At 63.2% G+C, this 16,750-nt stretch overlaps 1 protein-coding gene across 1 annotated transcript; it reads right to left on the reverse strand.

Annotated features, from left to right (window-relative positions):
- Nucleotides 1-5,976: 5,976 nt before the first annotated feature.
- Nucleotides 5,977-16,440, reverse strand: AIRE (autoimmune regulator). The gene is made up of 13 exons (XM_035029973.1): nt 16,195-16,440; nt 15,583-15,757; nt 15,171-15,326; nt 13,881-13,994; nt 12,748-12,890; nt 12,561-12,641; nt 11,658-11,773; nt 10,462-10,561; nt 9,768-9,950; nt 9,118-9,236; nt 8,911-9,013; nt 7,130-7,198; nt 5,977-6,057 (listed from the first exon to the last, which is right to left on the reverse strand). The coding sequence occupies exons 1-13, from the start codon at nt 16,438-16,440 to the stop codon at nt 5,977-5,979; spliced, it is 1,686 nt and encodes a 561-aa protein (XP_034885864.1).
- Between the last annotated feature and the right edge of the window lie 310 nt (nt 16,441-16,750).

The raw sequence follows: 16,750 nt of genomic DNA on the forward strand, positions 1-16,750 counted from the left end.
GAGAAGTCAAAGCCACTCTGACTCCTCACCATTTGCACACAACCCAATATTCTCTCTCCAGAAGCTTGTAGAATCTTCCTTTCCCAGGTGTTGTGGAATTCCATGATGAAGTGCCTCAGCGGGTCTGCTTCCCACGGCGGGGCTGGGCACACGCTGCATCCTCCCAATGCAGCGGTGCGTGTTTTCTGTCTGGGACAAGTTCTTGAATTGTTTGACCAAGGACTTCTTCTGCTCTGCTCTCCCCTTCCCTCTTCCAGGAGCTCCCGCCCTTTACAGCTTGGATCCTGGGCTGATCACCTCTGTGTACTGTCTGTACTTTCCTATGTTCTAACTCGTTTCTGCTCTACTTTCAGAGATTTCTTTCACTTGATATCTCAACGTTGTGTGAAGTTCTCTTTTTCTGCTGGCATGGTTTTGACTTTCAAGAGTTGTTGTTCTCTGAACGTTCCTTTTAACAGAGTCCTGTTCTTATCTCATAAATAGAGGACCCATCTCCCTAAGGATCTTGCTAGTTTCATTTAATTTTTTAACATTCTCTCTTCCATTCCAAGTCTCTTCTTTCACCCACTCGGCTTTCTTTCTTTTTGTTTCTTGCTCTTGGTCATGTTAGAGGAGTGTATGAGGAATGTTGACCATCGTGGTTAAGGTAGGTTAAGCCAGGGCTCCTAACACAAGCTTCGTCTGCCTGTCCCTGGCTGATGGTCTGTGGGCCATGGGGAGACAACAGGTGCTACAAATGCAGTCCAGAGTCTGACAGAGGAGCAGGGCAGGGACCTGCCTGGGGAGGTGGTGCAGGTCAACAGTGAGTGCTGGGAGGCTTCTCTGGGAAGATGGACAGCTGACTCGGCTACGGGCTGAATTGGGGACTGTGATCACCTTCTGGCTGCTTGGAAAAGACCTGAGGGTCTGTCGTTGGGGTTTTGTCTTTGCTCGTGGGCTTCATTTCCCATTTTGCTGTGTTGGGTTTCAAGCACGCACTTGAGTAGAGAGAGCAGTAGAATGCTCACCCCATCCCCTCCTCTGAAGGGTCTTCAGGAAGACCTCTCTGGGTGGAGGACGGAGGGGAGGGACGATTCTGGGGGTAGAGGCAGTGGGCGCAGGTGGCTATCCCTGCAGGCACCAGCAGTGTTGGCTGGTTCTACGGTGGTGACGGCAGAGAAGGGGGCAGATCTATGGGGTGTTTAGGAGGCCCAACCAGAAAGCCTGGGGACACCGGGTGGGACAGTGTTGGTGCCAACCTTGCTGGAGGTCCACTTGGGAGACCCACCCTGCCCTCCCGTGAGGCCCTTCAGCTGGGCAGGGCTATTGCCCTGCCTCATCCCGCGGCTGCCCCTCATCTCTGTGTAAAGGCAGCTCCTGTGGGCATGATGAGGGCTGTCCAGAGAACAGGCAGCGGGAGCCCCAGCTCCGCCGTAGGAAGCACCATGCTGAAATGGGGAGTGCAAGGTGGTGCTCATTCATTCACTTATTCACTCACTTGTGCACAGGCTCTGTCGAGATTGGCAGGCCTGGGCTGGGGCAGCGGTGGGTGACCACCCACCCACGCAGGCTCGCGTGTCCGGCATGAGGTGGATGTGCCTTTCAGAAATCATACTCTTGCAGTTATTTAAAAACAATCTGAATGAGAACAACTTACAAAGGAAAAATCATCCATAATCCCTGCTGTAACAACCTGTGTTCGTTGTTTAGTGTTTCCTCCTAGTATTTCTCTCTCCCTGTGCGTGTGCACACACACTTGCATATTCACATATGCACATATGTACATATATTTATCCACATATGTATATTCTCTTTTTGTATTTATCCTGTACATATACACTCTATATACCTTCTCTCTTTATACATACATGTATTCTATGTACATATGTGTGCATATATAGATATATGTAAATAAAAATATATAAATATGTAAGTAAATACATTTAATTTAAATTAATACTCACCTGTTTCCCTACCAGGCTTGTACTCAGCATTTCTAGTATCTGGATAATATCCCAATCTGTGGATATAACACTATTTCTCAAAATATTCCCTGAATACTGAATGTTTGGTTCATTTTCAAAGTATTCACTAATTCTGCAAGTATCTGCCGACCAGCCCTGCACTGGGTCTGGTCAGCCTGGTCTCTGCACCATCTACAACACAGACTGCCCTCGGCACACACGGTCTGGAGGGGACAGGCAGTGAGCAAGTAACTAGACAAAAGACAGTCACAACGGGAGTGCGGGCTGAGGGACGGAGAGGCGGGTGTGGACAAGGACGAAGGGCTTCCGTGGGACGGGGGTGCAGCTGTGTCCTCATCACACACAGGAACGGGCTTCCTCTGGTCGGTATGTCTCTGCCAGAGGCCTGAGGCCCTCTGGCTGGGCTGCGTGGGGCACATCACGTGGACTCGCCAGTTATCAGGCAGCTTTGAGCTGGTTTGCGGGTGGGCGGCTGAAGGAAATTCTGCAGCTGGAGCAGAGTGGCCCATCCCTGCAGCCCCGTGAGACCCCTCCCAGAGGGGCTTTCAGAGCCCAATGAAAATCGGCAGAGGCGCGGCCCTCAAAACTGTCTTTAAAGCACAGGGTTCACCACTGGGTGACTCCAAAGTTCCTGCCCAGGGTGCATGTATGAGGCATGAGTTCCGTCCAGTTCAGGTTACGGGCAGGAGCTCCAGCCCTGTGTTGCTATCTTGAGTCTGTGTCCAGAAATACTGCCTTTTTCTGAGCCCACAAGGCATGTCCACAGGCACCAGGCTCTTCACCCACTAGTGAGCCATGTCTCTGACCCTGAACCAGTCCGTCCCACTCAGTCCACCGAACAGGACCGGGCACCTCAGGGCAGGACTGGCTGCAGGGCCCGGCCCAAAATGAAACTCAGACCCCTTGCCCGTAAATTGTTAATAATTTCGAAACAGTGACAACTGAGCTTCCAGCCAAGTGCTGGCCTGTCCACAGGCTTCTGCTGACTCTTTGGATTGGAAGAGCTGATGTTGGTATTCTGGCCCTGCCGTGTCCTCGCTAAAGAAAAAAATACTCAGGGCGCTTGCTAACAACGGTAAGGGACTTTTCCCGGGACCACAGCAGCAGGGCAGAGGGCTCGGGCTCAAGTCCGAACACAGCCCCAGACGTGGGATTTAAGGCCAAGGAGCAGGTGGGGCACCTCAGGGTGGATGGAGGAGAAGAAACACCGAGGTGGGGGCACTGGGGCCAAGCCCCCACCAGGGCCCCTACAGAGGGCGGCCCTCAGCACCTCAGAGTGGGACGGCATTTGGACACAGGCCCCTACAGAGGTGCTTCGGTTAAAGCAAGGTCACGGGGCGGGGGTCCTAACCCAATCTGCTGGGGCCTGTCTGTCGAGGGGATGAGGGCCACGCAGAGGGCCCAGCAGGTGAGGACACGGAGCCCTCGGGAGGGGCCTCGGGAGCCATGCGGTGGGAAACCCGTGTGGCGGGCGCTGGGGCAGAAGGGCCGGCTCAGTCCCGCGTGCACCTGCTCGCTCGCTTAACAGCCACGCGCTTCAGGCTGTTACCGAGACGGACATTGTTCCCATGCTGGATGAGCAAGACAAACTTCCAAACCCACAGACAGACGGACGACAGCAAGCGGACGCACCACAGTCAGAGCCGCAGGGCCCGCCTCTATTCCTGTCTGAGATGCCCGAGGCACACGACGGTCACATGAGTGCAGGCTCACGGCCAGGAGTGAGCCACCGAAGACGCGGGCACGAGCCCCCTCCTGGCCTCCGCCGTCCCTGCCCTGCGGCTGGGGGCGGGGGCGGGGGTCCCTCTGCATCTCTGGCGCGCTCACCACAGGCAGGACTCACGGATTCGCAAGGATGGAAGTGCCGCCTGGCAGAGGAGCCCACGAAGCCGTGTGGCCCACGGTGTGGTCGGGTGAAGGGGGCTCAGGCACTCAGGGGCTCAAATCCCCAGGAGGAGATGAGCCAGGGTGGGCCACCAGCGGGAGCCCTGAGCCCCCAGGGGGCCTCCGTGGACCCGTCTATAGAGGGATTCTGATTGAGCTGGGGTCTCCAGGCCCCGGAGCCCCCAGGGGTCGACCCAGTGGTGCCAGGGCTGCCCTGAGCTGAGAGGCAGGCCAGCCCACATCTGTGCACAGTGACACAGGGATTTGTGGTCGGGGTGCATTCGTGGGGGCGGGGGAGCGATGTGGACACATTTGGGCATGGTGTTGGAGGCACATGGGTTCGCCCTGTCAGCTCCCCCACCATGGCCCCCCCATCGGCTGCTCAAGGCCCAGCCCCACTCCATCCCATCAGTGAGGGCTGGGGGCCGGGACAGGTGAGCTCAGGGCCCAGCGGCGCTCCATCTGTGGGGGAAGAGAGGGCTCTCGGGAAGCAGGGTGCTGTGAGTAGGGGAGGGCTGCCCCTCTGTGCCCCCACCCCGCTCTGGGCGAGCCAGCCTAGGCCTGCTTGTAGGCACTTCCTCCCAAAGCCTGTCTCTGTCTGTCCCAGTCCAGAAAAGCCATCCACCCTCTGAGCTGCATCCACATGGTGGGCGCCCCTCCTGGCCTTGCTGTCCCACTGTCTGTCTGTCCCACTGCTGCCCACATGGCCTGGCCGGGCCAGCTGCCTGCTTGCTCCCAAAACAGCAATGTCCACCTCGGTGGGCATCCTTGTTTGAACAAGCAACTCAACCAAGGATCGTGGGACTCTTACCCCGACCACTGGGCATTGGTTTGGCCTCCCCAGCCCTGGCCTGACCCTAAAGCACAGCTGTCCTAGATGGGCCCATCCCTCCCTGCCCCATTCCCAAGGGGCTGCCTAAGAAGCCCATGTGTGGACCGGGGGGCCCTGGAGGTCTCCGGAGGAGCAGGGTGAGCCAGCCAGAGCCCATGAGTCCTATTTCTGACGTTGCTCCCTGCCTGAGCTGCCCGGGGTGGGGATGCAAGCCGCCATCCAAGTCAGTGCAGGTCCCACAGCTCTGCTGCCCACACATGGCCTGTGGCCATCCCCCCTCCCCATCCGGGCGTTCCACCACAGGGGCCTGCGGGTGGGGGGCTCTGGCAGCCCGACGTCTCCTTCCACCACAAGTGACCCAGCAGCTGTGTTCTAGACAGCGTCCTGGGGCCCGGGGCCCCCAGCCGTGGGCCAGCATCTGCCCGTGAGGAAAGTAAGGGGCAGTGCTGTCCGTGCAGCCCCCTGCACTCCGACCACCTGACCTGGTGTCTGTCCCTGCACCTGCCATCTCCACCTCCACCCCCAGCATCCTCCCGCCCCGGCCCTGGTCCTGCTTCATGCCTCACAGTGGTCACCTGCCTCTTGCGCGCACGATCTGTCCCTTCAGCTGGAATATCCCTCTCGGACCCCCGTGCCTGGACAAATATGCACGATAGGGGAGATCATTTCTTGGATAAATGTCTCACTGAACAAGGAGGTGGCGCTGGGGCAGACGTGTGGGACGTGGAGCACCGAGGGAAGGAAGCTCTCAGCCCTGGAGGCTCTGGGAGGGACGGAGGCCATGGGGGCACAAGGGGGCAGCAGAGGTGGGCGGGCCCAGACCTCGGGCTTGCATCTCATGGGGGCGGAGGGGAGCCAGCAGAGAAAGGAGCGCGCCGTCCACTTCTCGGGGCCATTCCTGCGCGTGGGCCTCTCCCTTCCCACCAGCATGGCCTACACTTTGGGCACCGGAAATGCAGGGACCCACAGCCCACTGGAGAGCATGTCAAACCCCCACAGGAGTGGCTTTTATTTGAGTACACGCAATGCCTCGTGTGTCCACGAAGACAAGCAGGCTACAAGCCGAGTGTGGATAACGCGGGGACCTTTCCGTTTTTCTTGGTCCTAACCTGGCTTCCCGGGGTGGGGGGGGTGTCCTGCTGGTCCTTCTCAGAGCAGGCCACCATGAGCACAAGTGGGAGCTCACTGGCATCTCTTGATTCGGAGATGGGAGAGGGGGTCCGCGCTCAGCTGAGGCCGCGTCTCCTGGGGCCTCCCCTCCCCCAGTGCTGCCCCGCAGACCCCAGCCATCCTGGATCAGGAGGGGAAGGTGGGCGCCTCGGCCAGCGGGCGGGACATGCTCTGGATGGCCCACTGCAGGATGCCGTCAAAGGAGGGCTGCAAGACAGCAGAGCAGAGGCCTCGGGGACCTGCCAGAGCCCCAGGGGACAGGTGTGTACACCCTGGCCTCCAGGGTCACCCTCCTACTCAGAGGTAGGGAAACTGAGGCCCGAGGCACAAGACATGTCAGTCGAGGGAGGGTTCCTCATCCAGTGCTCCGTCATAGCGTCCTGTAAGCACAGGGCGTGGCCACTGCGGCTGTTTTGCCTCCTTCTTCTTCTGGGGCTCTCTCCCTCACTGTGCTCAGGGGCCTGACGCTCCCCCAGGATGGAGGGGTCATGAGGAGGCCCAATATTCCAGCAGAGTGGGGTGACCGCACCAGAAGGGGCTGGTGAGTCTGCCCCTCTCTCCAACGGTCTCAGGCGGCCACCCCAGCCAGAGCTATGGGGTCTGGGCTCCCCCACAAAGACACCTGCACTGTGTGGGACCCCCCTGTGCCCAGCCCGCCGCACAGGGCAGGGCCCCATGTCCCAAGGAGGACACATGTGGGCCGCCTGGCTCTGGGTATGGCTGGAGGAGTCTGACCTCCTGTCAAAAGAAGACGGAATCTCTAAAAGCCCCATTTTCTTCCCAGTGACTGTAGCTGTTCATCTTAGGGCAGAGAGGCCTGGGTTGATAGGGGGCCATGAGAGGCCCACTGAAGGTGGTCCACTGAGAGGTTCCGGGCTGCCCACCCCACCCCTCGGGGACATCAGGCTTCCACAGTGCTGGTGCTGAGGTTCTGCAGCCCATGGTCCCGGGGGGTTTAGGACCTCCGGACAGGGCTAGATGCAGGAAGGGCTCAGGGCCCCCTTTGGGTTCCTTTGTGTGCTCAGGGCTCCCGCATGTGCGGGGAGGGGCCAGCATAGGCCTGTGGTGCTCAGTGCACCCAGAGACAGGGATCTCCCAGCCGCCCCGAGGCTTGGGTGCCTGGAGGAGGGGCTGGTGGAAGCCCAGCCTGGAGGAGGAGGGGCTGGTGGAAGCCCAACCTGGAGGCCAGCATGGAGGAGGAGGGGCTGGTGGAAGCCCAGCCTGGAGACCAGCCTGGAGGAGGAGGGGCTGGTGGAAGGCCTGCGGGGTGATGCATTACCTCGCTTAGCAGGGACTCCAGGTCATCCCTGTGCAGAACCGGCTCGTGACCAGCAGAACCGTCTCCTGCCTGGAGCCCAGGAAAGGGAGGTCAGCCTGACTTCCGCACCCCTGCTAGGGACGGCCGAAACAAAGCAGGACTCCCTGCAGAGGCAACAGGGGCCTGGGGGCAGAGGCTCATGCCAGGGCAGTGGGGGTGCTGCCCCGCCCAGGGCCCCAGGATCTGAATTCTAACACCCGGCTCCTCCCAGGGTGGTGGGCACAGGCAGGGTGGGCATGAGCGAGCTTCGGGGCTGCCGGCCAGGGTGCTGGCCCTGCTGGAAGCTGGTTCCCCAAGGCCCCCGGGTCTGCCGGCCTCCGCATGCTACACGCCTCCTTCTGGGGAAAGCCAGGCAACTTAAGAGAACCAGCTAGCAGGGACCCTGTCATGGATGGGGAAACTGAGGCCCAGAGAGGAAAGTTCCTGGTCCAATGCCAGCCATTCAACCATCCAACAAAGGCTGCCAGGGCCCACGGTGCCCCTGGGCAAGGGGTGAACCACCCAGGATACTGCCAGGTTCTGGCTCAAAATAGCCAAGTCTCAGTTCATCAACACCGGCCCGGGGGCAGCAGCAGCTCCAGGGCGGGAAGGAGGAGCACAGCCTCCAGGGTGTGCAGGGGCCCCGCGGAAAAGATCCGGGGCCACACCCACATTCTTGTGTCTGCACCTGGGAAAGGTGGGGCTAGGGGAGGGGTCAAGGGGGCTGGGACAAGTCACTCTCCAAGGTCATTACATTTTACATCACAAGAACAAGGTCCTTTAAAAGCAAAGACCCCAGGTGTCAATGAGGAAGCATCTTCTGGAGGGCAGGACCCCCCCCCTGGCGGGGGTGGAGGTGCCCCCCCTCCCCGAGGGGGCTTGCGCACACTCAGTGCAGAAGGGTAGGGATGATGGGAGGCTTCCAGGCCAATCTGCACACTGCACGCAGGCGGGTGTGGGCCGGGCCAAGCCCCGGGGTTGCACTGAGCGAGCCCCCTCGTGGGCAGGGCCTCGGCCCCCAGTGCCTGGGCTGGCCTGGTACCCACGCAGCGTGTTCGGGGGAGTACGGGTGCAGCTGGGAAGCAGCTGCGAAGGAGGGTGGGCCACAGATGGGGGTAGGACTTATCACCTCCCCCAGGGCCCTCAGAGGTTGTCCTGGGGGCAGGGACATGGTCAGGAAGGCCCCTGCTGCGGGAGATGTACCACCGCGAGGCTCCTGTAGGAGCGCCCAGGACTCCCACCCCCCAGGTTCCCAGGACCACTGCGGCTGAGCAGGAAGGCAGAGTAATGACCACAGACAGCTTGTTCTCCCCAAGGGCTCCGGCTGGCTGCAGGATGGGGCCGGAGAGGGTCCCAGCCGGCCACTGCTGGAGGACTAGGAGCCCAGTACAGAGCCGGGTCACACCGGGCAGTCCAGTATGCTTGCTCATCCCAGGTGTGGAGCCTCCTTGCTGCTTCCGCCTCACCCCCACCCCACGGGGGGATACATGACCCCAGGGGCTGGGAGAGGGGGGACTTGGGGCTGGGCTCGGTCATCGTGAAACAGATGCATCCAACTGGCATCTCATTCCACTATTGCTTAGCGGGTTTCCCTTTCAAACAGATGTTATCAAAAAGGAGTCTATTTGAACAACTGTATTGTATAAAAACAACGAACAAGGGGTTCATTGGTGCACACCCGCGAAGCTGGCGCCTGGAGGGGACCTGGAGGTGTGCTGGCCCCCCAACCCCGAGGGGTCCGCGCCTCCCCGGGTAGCACTGACCTTGGCAGGCCCCGGCGCAGCGCGGGCGGGGTTCGGGGCGGGGGCCCCCTCCTCGGGGGCCGGGGCGGCATCTCCGGAGCAGGATCGGCAGCGCGGGACCGCCCTGCGCACAGCGGACGAGGGTGTCGTGTGTGTGGGCGGGGGGGGGGGGCGCGCCGGGGGCCCCGGTGTCCCTCCCCGGCCCGGCGCCCCAGCCGCCGCACTCACCCTGGCCGGGCGGCGCCCCCGGGAAAGTGGCAGCGCCAGTGGAAGGCGGCGGCGCAGTGCACGCACCGCAGCGCGTCCGTGCCGTCCCCGCACACGCCGCACCGCGCGGCCGCCGGGCCCTGGAGGGGGGCAGGGCCGTGACTGCGGCGGGGAGAGGCGCGCACCCCGGCCCCTGGGAGCTCAGGGACACCGGCGCCTTTGGACTGCAGCCCTGAGAGACCTCGCTCCGCCTTGGTGGGCCCGGACCCCCTTTAGGGCTGGTCAGGGGGACCCCAGAACCGCCCCCCCCCCAGGAGAGGCGGGAGGGTGTGGGGGATGGGCCATCCCCCTTATTGTGGTGCCTGGCGGGGAGGGGTTTCAGAATCAGGGACAGAATCTCACTGGTGCTGGAATCCCTCGGCAAGTTTGCTTCCCCTGCCCCAGCTCTTCACAGCGCTCCGCCCTTATTCTGGGCGCCCCTGGGCTGCCCTCTCCACGGCCAGTCTGGCTGCTCTTGGCAAAGGCCTCCCTCAGCCCTGACCCCAACCCCCCGTCTGACTACTACCCCGTGTCCCCCTGCACGTCAGAGCTCCATCTGGCTGCTCCGCAGACCCTGAGCACCCACCCCCCCAACCCCCACAGACAGCCACCCCAACCCCCACACCCCTCACCTGCTGCCCCTCAGGGCCCACACACAGTAGCGGGCGCAGGGCTGAGGGGTCCAGCACTGGCAAGGGGGCTGCCGAAGGTGGGGCCAGCAGGTGCTTGTAGGGGACAGCAGCATCTATCCCAGCTGGGGGCTCCTTGGACAGTCCCTTCGCCTCTTCTCCTGCCAACCTCAGTCCCAGAAGGACCTGGAACCAGAGGGTCAGTGCTTGGAGAGGCCACAGGGGACCTGCACAGCACCACCCAGGGAGTCAGCGATCGCCAGGACCCTGCCAATCCGGGGGGCTGGTGTGGGGGGAACCCCACACTGGGTTGGAAAGGTTTGGGTACAGTTCCTGGCTCAGCAAGGTCCTTGAGCCTTTCCCCACTTAAGACTGGGTGTCTGTGGCCCTCACGGGCTGTCAGTGATCACTCAGTATATACCCGGGCATGGGTTGTACCACTCATGTCTTTGCTGCAACGGAATGCTTAAAACATTTTTAGAGAATGTTCTCAGCAGCCAAAGTGCATCCCCTGTGCTGGACCAACAGAGCTGAGGCCCCCCAGTCAGCCCTGAGAAACCGGGCCATTGTAAAGGCCACTTCCCAGTGTAGAAAGCCAAGCCGGGGAGGGGCGCACGGTTCTAGGGCTGGGGCCGGTCTGACCTACAGGAGCAGCCAGGATGCTGGACAGGGGGCCCTGCAGGGGACCTGTGCGTACCGGGGTCTCCACAGGCGGCTCCTGGGGCCGGGGCTCCTCAGCCCGGGGCAGGTCCCGCTGGGCTCTTCCCTGGAGGCAGCTGGAGCACCTCCAGGTCCCGCTGCTCACGTGGTCACCAGCCAGACGCATGCAAGGTGAGTAGAAGGGACAGTAGACTCCCAAACACATAGGGCAGGGGAGACCCGAGGGTTCCTCTAAGTCACCCCTTTCCCTTTACAGATGGGGAAACTGAGGCCCGGGCAAGACAGTGGGCAGAGCCACGATGGAGGCGCTGCCTTGGCCAGTCAGCAGGAGAGCCCAGGATACTGGGAAATTTACCCCTGGTGGGGTGGCCCTCGCTAGCCTGGTCAGTGTCCTGTCTGAGAGCTTCTCTGATGAGTCCCGAGAATCCCGGACACCTGCTAACCTGGAGTGGCCTGTGTGTGGCTCTCATGGGCCCCGCCCCGTCAGTGGGACCTCTCTGAACTGGGGTGTTTATACCCCCCAGGCCCACGTTTCCACAAGGGGGGTGGTGCCCAGCAGAAGGGGACATGGTCAAGGGCAGGAAGGAAGACAGCAGCCCCATCGCTGGAGCTGAGTGATGACCCTGGCCAAAACCTTTCATTTTAGTGACAAGCATCTGGGGCTCAGAGACAAGCAGCCTAGTCAAGGTCACTCAGGGAGCCACGGACAGGGCCAGAGTAGAAGGGGGCTCACTTCTCCCACCCAGACTCTTCCCCGCGGCTGCGGCGTCCCGCGGGAGCTGGTGGGAGAGGGCAGGGCTGGGAGGGTGGGGGAAGGGAGCACCAGGAGGCAGACTCCGGAGGACTCGTGCCCTGCCAGGGACGGGCACCCATTCAGCCTGACTTCTTGCTTGGAGAGGGGAGACCAGCTGCTCATGGGAGTTTGGGCTGGGGGTGTGATGAGATGGGACAGAATGGCCGTTCTTCACCGGGAGCCTTCATCCTGCTTCTCTGCCCTCTGGGGCCCTGCTGGCCAGGCTTGGGCGGGGGGCGGGCAGTGCGGCCACATGGGGAGGCGGGGTGTGAGGACCCAGGCCCCAGCCCCACTGCCCAGTGATGTGGACCAAGGCCTCCCTCCCAGGTGGGCCCCACTTCCCTCTGTGGAACAGAGAGTCTTCTGGGCAGCTTTGTGCTCAGGGTCAGCTGGGTAGAAGTGGCCATGAAGCCAGGTGGGGGGCGGCCTGGGTGGCTCACCTGGGAATGTCGCGGAGCGGCGGCGACAGGCAGGCCAGGTGGAAGGCCCGGGGGCAGCCGTCGCAGCAGATGAGCTCCCCGCCATCCCGGCATACGGCACACTCATCCTCGTTCTTCTGACGCGGGCAAGACACACGCGTCCTCTGGAAGATCCCGGGACGGGGCAGCGCCCTCCCCGAGAGCCCCTCAGAATAGCTCCACTGCAGCGTTCCCCAGGGGCACCCGAGTCCCCTGCCTGCTCCCTGCTGGCCCATGCCTAAAATTCTGCCCCGGCTCGCTGCCCTCCCCCAAGATGCCCTCCGTCTCTGAGGCTCTAGGCCCCACGGCACAACCCTGCCTGACAGTGCCACGGTCCCCTCTGGGGTGCCACCTCCTTCAGAAGCCCAGCAGACTGGGCAGCCCTGCACAGCAACGAACACACTCATTGTAATAATCCGCCTGATCCTGCCATCGGGGGAGCCCCTGGGGGCAGGCAGGGATCCTGCTCATTCCTGGGTGCCTGGGGCCCCGCCCGCGCCTGGCATGGGAGAGGGGCGGTCAGATCTGGGATGGGTTCTGCCTTGCGCTCGGAGCCCAAGGACGTGCTTGACGCTCAGCTCCCTGGCTCCCAGCAGGGGCCACCTCCCCACCCGCCGGCCCCCGGTGAGACAAGGGGCAGCTGGTGCCTCGACCAGACCCGTGGTGTTCAAAGCCTGGTAGGACTCACTTTCTCTGACTTACTTGAATTTTTACAGTTGTGTTATCAGAAAAAATCGTATTAAACAAAAGCTCTACTCTGTGAACAGGAGCTCAGGCCTCTGTCCTCCTCACCTGAGTGAGTGGCCTGGCCAAGGGACAGAGCGGCAGAAGGCCGCCCTCGGGTTTGTGGGGAGGGAGGAGTTCCGCCCGTGGTCCGGGCATTACCTGGTGCAGCTGGGGCTCGCTGGGGAGGGCAGGAGGGGCCTGCACCCTGCCCTGTTGGCCTGTTCTCAGCTCACCTGCACCCTGCTGCGGGGGAGAGGGGCGTCACCAGAGTGAGCCCCCTCATGCAGGCCCAGCCCCAGCTGAGCTCTGTGGGTGCTGGGCGAGGGGTGTCAAGTGGGGTGCTTACAGGGGCAGAAGCCTGGGTCCCCTTGGCTCGGACCAGGGTCTTCAGGCTGCTGCTGCGGGTCTTGTTCTTCCCCCCACTGGGGTCTTCGAACTTGCTGGGAGTATAAAACTCCCCCCCAACCTGGAGGCACTTCTTAGAGCCACCTGGGAGGAGAGACTGCCTGGGCCCTGCGCAGCTGCACTCTTGGCCCGGGCGCCGTCGGGGGTGGGTGCAGAGGCTGGGCGCTCTGCAGCTTTCTCCTGCTTCTCCCCCCCTGCACTCAGCCCCCCGCAGCTCTGCGCCCAGGGTCCTGGGCGCAGGAGGGCTCTCCTGCGGGGACCGTGCTGGGTGAAGCGTGTCCACCAAATTCGCATCTGCCTGGAATCTCAGAGTGCAGACTTACTGGGGAGTAGGGTCTTCATAGGTGGGATTAGTTAAGGATTAGTTAAGATGGGCTCCCGAGGGACACTGGGTCCAATGACGGGTGTCCCCAAGAAGAGCGGAGAGGACACAGACAGACACAGGGAGGAGACCCTGTGACTTGGGGGCAGAGGCTGCAGTGATGGGGCCGGGCACAAGGCCTGCCAGCAACCAGCCTCGAGCCTCCGGAGGGAGCAAGGCCCTGCCAACACCTTGATTTTGGAACTCCTGTTGTTCTAAGCTGCCCAGTTTGTGGCCATTAGTTACAACTGCCATAGCGAACTACTGCGGGGTCCTCGGGGCCCTCCCTGGGGGGTGAGACCGGGGCCCGCATTGGCCCCAGGGCCAGTGCGGGCCCTGGCTGTCCTTGGCATCCCCGCCGGCAGGTGCCCAGCCCGGAGGGAAGGGAGGGAGGTGGTGTGGGGGCGGGGCAGGTGCTGCAGGCTGTCCTGCTGGAGAAACTCCTGGGGGTGGGGGGTGAGCCCAAGACTCTATGGGGCCCATCTGAGCAACGCACACAGAGGTGACCCAGGATGTGGCCCTGGACTGCCGGCCCTGCAGAAGTCCAGGAGTCCCCCAGCCCTGAAGGGAGCCCTCGGTGCCCATCCCGCCCCTCCCGAGGTAGCAGAGCCACGGTCCCACCTGCGCTGGGGCCGCCAGGTGCAAAGGAGGGACGTGGATCGAGGGGGCCTGCATCCCCCCTCGCAGCCCCTCTGGTGGTGCCATCCATCTACCTGACTCAAACACCTGCTGGATGAGAATCCCCTCCACTGCCCCACAGGCTCCTGGGACGTCCCCAGACGACACCGTCACGGCTCTCTGGACCGAAGTGGACATGGTCTGAATTCCTGGGGAAGGGAGTCTCAGATGGGGGGGTCATCAATTGGAAAGAGGACCCCTGAACACCTCTTTTCTGCAGGCAGTGGGGAGCGAGAGGTGCCTGGGCTGTGGGATCTTTATTTCCTTCTGCCCAGGGCAGGCCTTGGAGGGAGCCCAGCCCCTCCACACACAGACAGACAGACAGACAGCCCATGTGAAACTGCGGAGAGAGGCCATGGGTACGTGTGGTATGTATATGTGTGCGTGTGTGTGTGTGTGTGTGTGTGTGGTGTGAGGATGCGGTGTGGGGTGCACGCTGTGCATGTGGGAGCTCACTGCACACGGCGGGCGGGGTGAACAGGGCCCCCAGACCTGGCCCTGGGCTGTGCTGGGAAGGAGGCCGAGTTCAGGGCCGCCCGGAGGTCAGGCGACCACAGGAGGTCTCTGGGGTCCCCCGGGCAGGGACAAGGAGGGGACAGACGGGGGCCCAGCGTCATCCAGCTGACGGACCAAGCAGGACTCTGGCAGAAGCACAGTCTGAGCCGGGCCTGTAGGAGGGGGCCGCGGACCGGGCACATGGGGGGTGACCTGAGACGCTCCCCCCTGCCCCTGGTGTGTCCGTCCAGCGGAGGCTTTGGGAGGAGACGCCAGGCCAGCATGGTCCCGCCCCCAGGACAGGCCGCCCTCAGAGGGCAGCACCCCGCCCAGGCCCTTGATCCCTTGACCCCGGCCCAGGAGCTGGGAGGCCTGGGGGCCTGGCCCACCGTTCCCGGCGGGAGGCCTTCTCGGCGGCTTGGCCTTCGCTTGGGGGCCTGCAGGGGGAGCGCACCAGCCTGGCCCTGGTCTCCCCGCTGGGGCCAAAGCCAGCGGCCGAGGGCGGGGGCGGGAGAGCACCCGACTGGGGCCTCTCCAACTCCCAGGGTCCCCTCGCTTTACCATGCTCTGGTGTCCACACCCATAAAAGGACGTAACACCCACCTGCCTGCTTCCCGGGGCCCTGGGACAAGGGACAGCTAGGCTCATCCATCTGAGCATCCAGAGGGGACCTCTGCAGTCCCTGCCAGGCTGGCTCCGGGCCAGGCGGCTGGTGCTCTGGAGCCGGGGTGGGGGGAGTGGGGGGGGGTGGGAGGGTGGGGAGGGTGCGCTCAGTGGGTGTCGGGCTCCCCAGGGCAACCTGTGGCCGACTAGCTCCTCAAACTAGGTACCTGGGCTGGAGGTGCCCCGTGGAGACAGTGCCGCCGGCGGGGTGGCCCTCGGCTCCTCCAGGGCCTTCCTCTTGGTGGGTGGTCTGGGCAGTGGCACTGGGGCCTTGGGGCCCGGCGGGGGCTTCCTCCCCTTCCGGGGCTGGCTGAGGTCCACATCTGCAGGGTGCAAGTGGGGGCCAAGCCTCAAGACTGGAACCCACACCTTGGCAAGGTGGGCGAGACCTCGGCCGTTTGGCATGCAGAAGCCAGGACGGTCCTCAGTGATGTCCAGGGGCCCCCCAACCACGCCCCGACCCTCCCTCTTCAGTCCAGCTGGGCTGACTCCAGCGGCCCCAGGCCCCCAGCGGGGGTGGGTGCTGAGCCCCGTGGGATCCCAGCCCCCAGCCCTCCGCCACCGCAGTGCCCTCCCCACCTTTGGGGAAGCTGTCTAGGATGGGCTGCAGCCGGGCGTATCTCTCCAGGTTGTAGTCCTTAAAGAGAACTTTCCAGAAGCCCAGGATGGCAGCTGTGTCTTGGGTCAGGAGCCACGAGAGGAGGGCGTGGAAGGCCTGCGGGCAGCCTTCCTTCTCCTTCAGACGCAGAGTCTCCTGAAGGAGGAGTGGGGAGTGGGAGGCCCTGCCTCCTGCCTCCCCAGCACCCCCACTTCCTGCCACCGCCCCCAGAGGGTGCTGCAGGAGAGCCGGGCACCGTGTCCATGCCCTTGGGTTGAGGTGGGCGTGGGGATGCCCCCGCGTGCTGGGGGTGAGGGAGGCCCCCCTGGAACTCACCTTAGGGGACCACGCCCCTGGCTTGGAGGGCAGCTTCCGGAGGGCTAGGAGGGGGCGTTGGGGAGGACAGGAACTTGTCCTGGAGACCAGGCCCCGTCCCCTCTTCACACCAGCAGCCCCCATCCCAGCACCCCTGGCCCCCACTCGTGGGGGCGGCTAGGGTCCATCTGGAGCTCGTCCTCCCAGACACTGCCCCTGGGTGGATGGCAGGGCTCGGGGAGGGCTGGGGGGCACTGGGGGCCTGGGTTGGGGCCCACCTGGAACTTGTCCTCGGGCACCACGTCGTGGTCGGCCAGCGCGTGCAGCAACGGGAAGGCGCTATCTACTGCCACGGCGATCTCCGTGCGGTGCAGCCTCAGGAGACGGCGCAGAATGGCGTCCCCCCCTGCCTGGGCCTCACCCACCCTCGCGGGGCCCGGGGGCACGGGGCTGGGAGCCCCCTCTCCCCGCCTGGGGTCCCGCGGCCTTGGGGTGCCGCTGGACTTGTGGGGCATCTGGGCCATCTCCGCCTCCTGGCCCTTGCGCAGCCCCTACCCTGCCGAGCACCTGGGCGGTGCACCTGGGCGAGCACCTGTTCAGGGCTGAGCCCAGCCGGAGCCCAGTCTCTATTATAGCAGGACCCCCCCCCCCGCCCCAAAAGAGCAAAGCCTGTGTTTCCCCAGAGCCAATCAGGACCAGAGGGAGGGGCAGAAATGGAAACTTCTCTGTAATCCAGTAAAGGCAAGGCCCCAGCCACCCCAATTCCACACCTGCCAGGAAGCTGGTGGCGTCTCTCTCCTTTGTAAAGGAGTCTTCGGGACCAGGGCCCGGCCC

This window comes from Mirounga leonina, unplaced genomic scaffold (assembly GCF_011800145.1).
Source record: "Mirounga leonina isolate KUSES-001 unplaced genomic scaffold, KU_Mleo_1.0 Mir_353, whole genome shotgun sequence".
Taxonomy (NCBI): Eukaryota; Metazoa; Chordata; class Mammalia; order Carnivora; family Phocidae; genus Mirounga; species Mirounga leonina.

Excerpts from the sequence above, each read along its gene's own strand:
- AIRE (XM_035029973.1), bottom strand. The coding sequence starts at position 16,440 with ATGGCCCAGATGCCCCACAAGTCCAGCGGCACCCCAAGGCCGCGGGAC. Across the intron at positions 9,951-10,461 it reads AGCCGCCTGTGGAGACCCCG|GTCCTTCTGGGACTGAGGTT; the intron begins GTACGCACAGGT and ends CTCTGGTTCCAG. Across the intron at positions 7,199-8,910 it reads CTGCGCCGGGGCCTGCCAAG|GCAGGAGACGGTTCTGCTGG; the intron begins GTCAGTGCTACC and ends CCTGGGCTCCAG.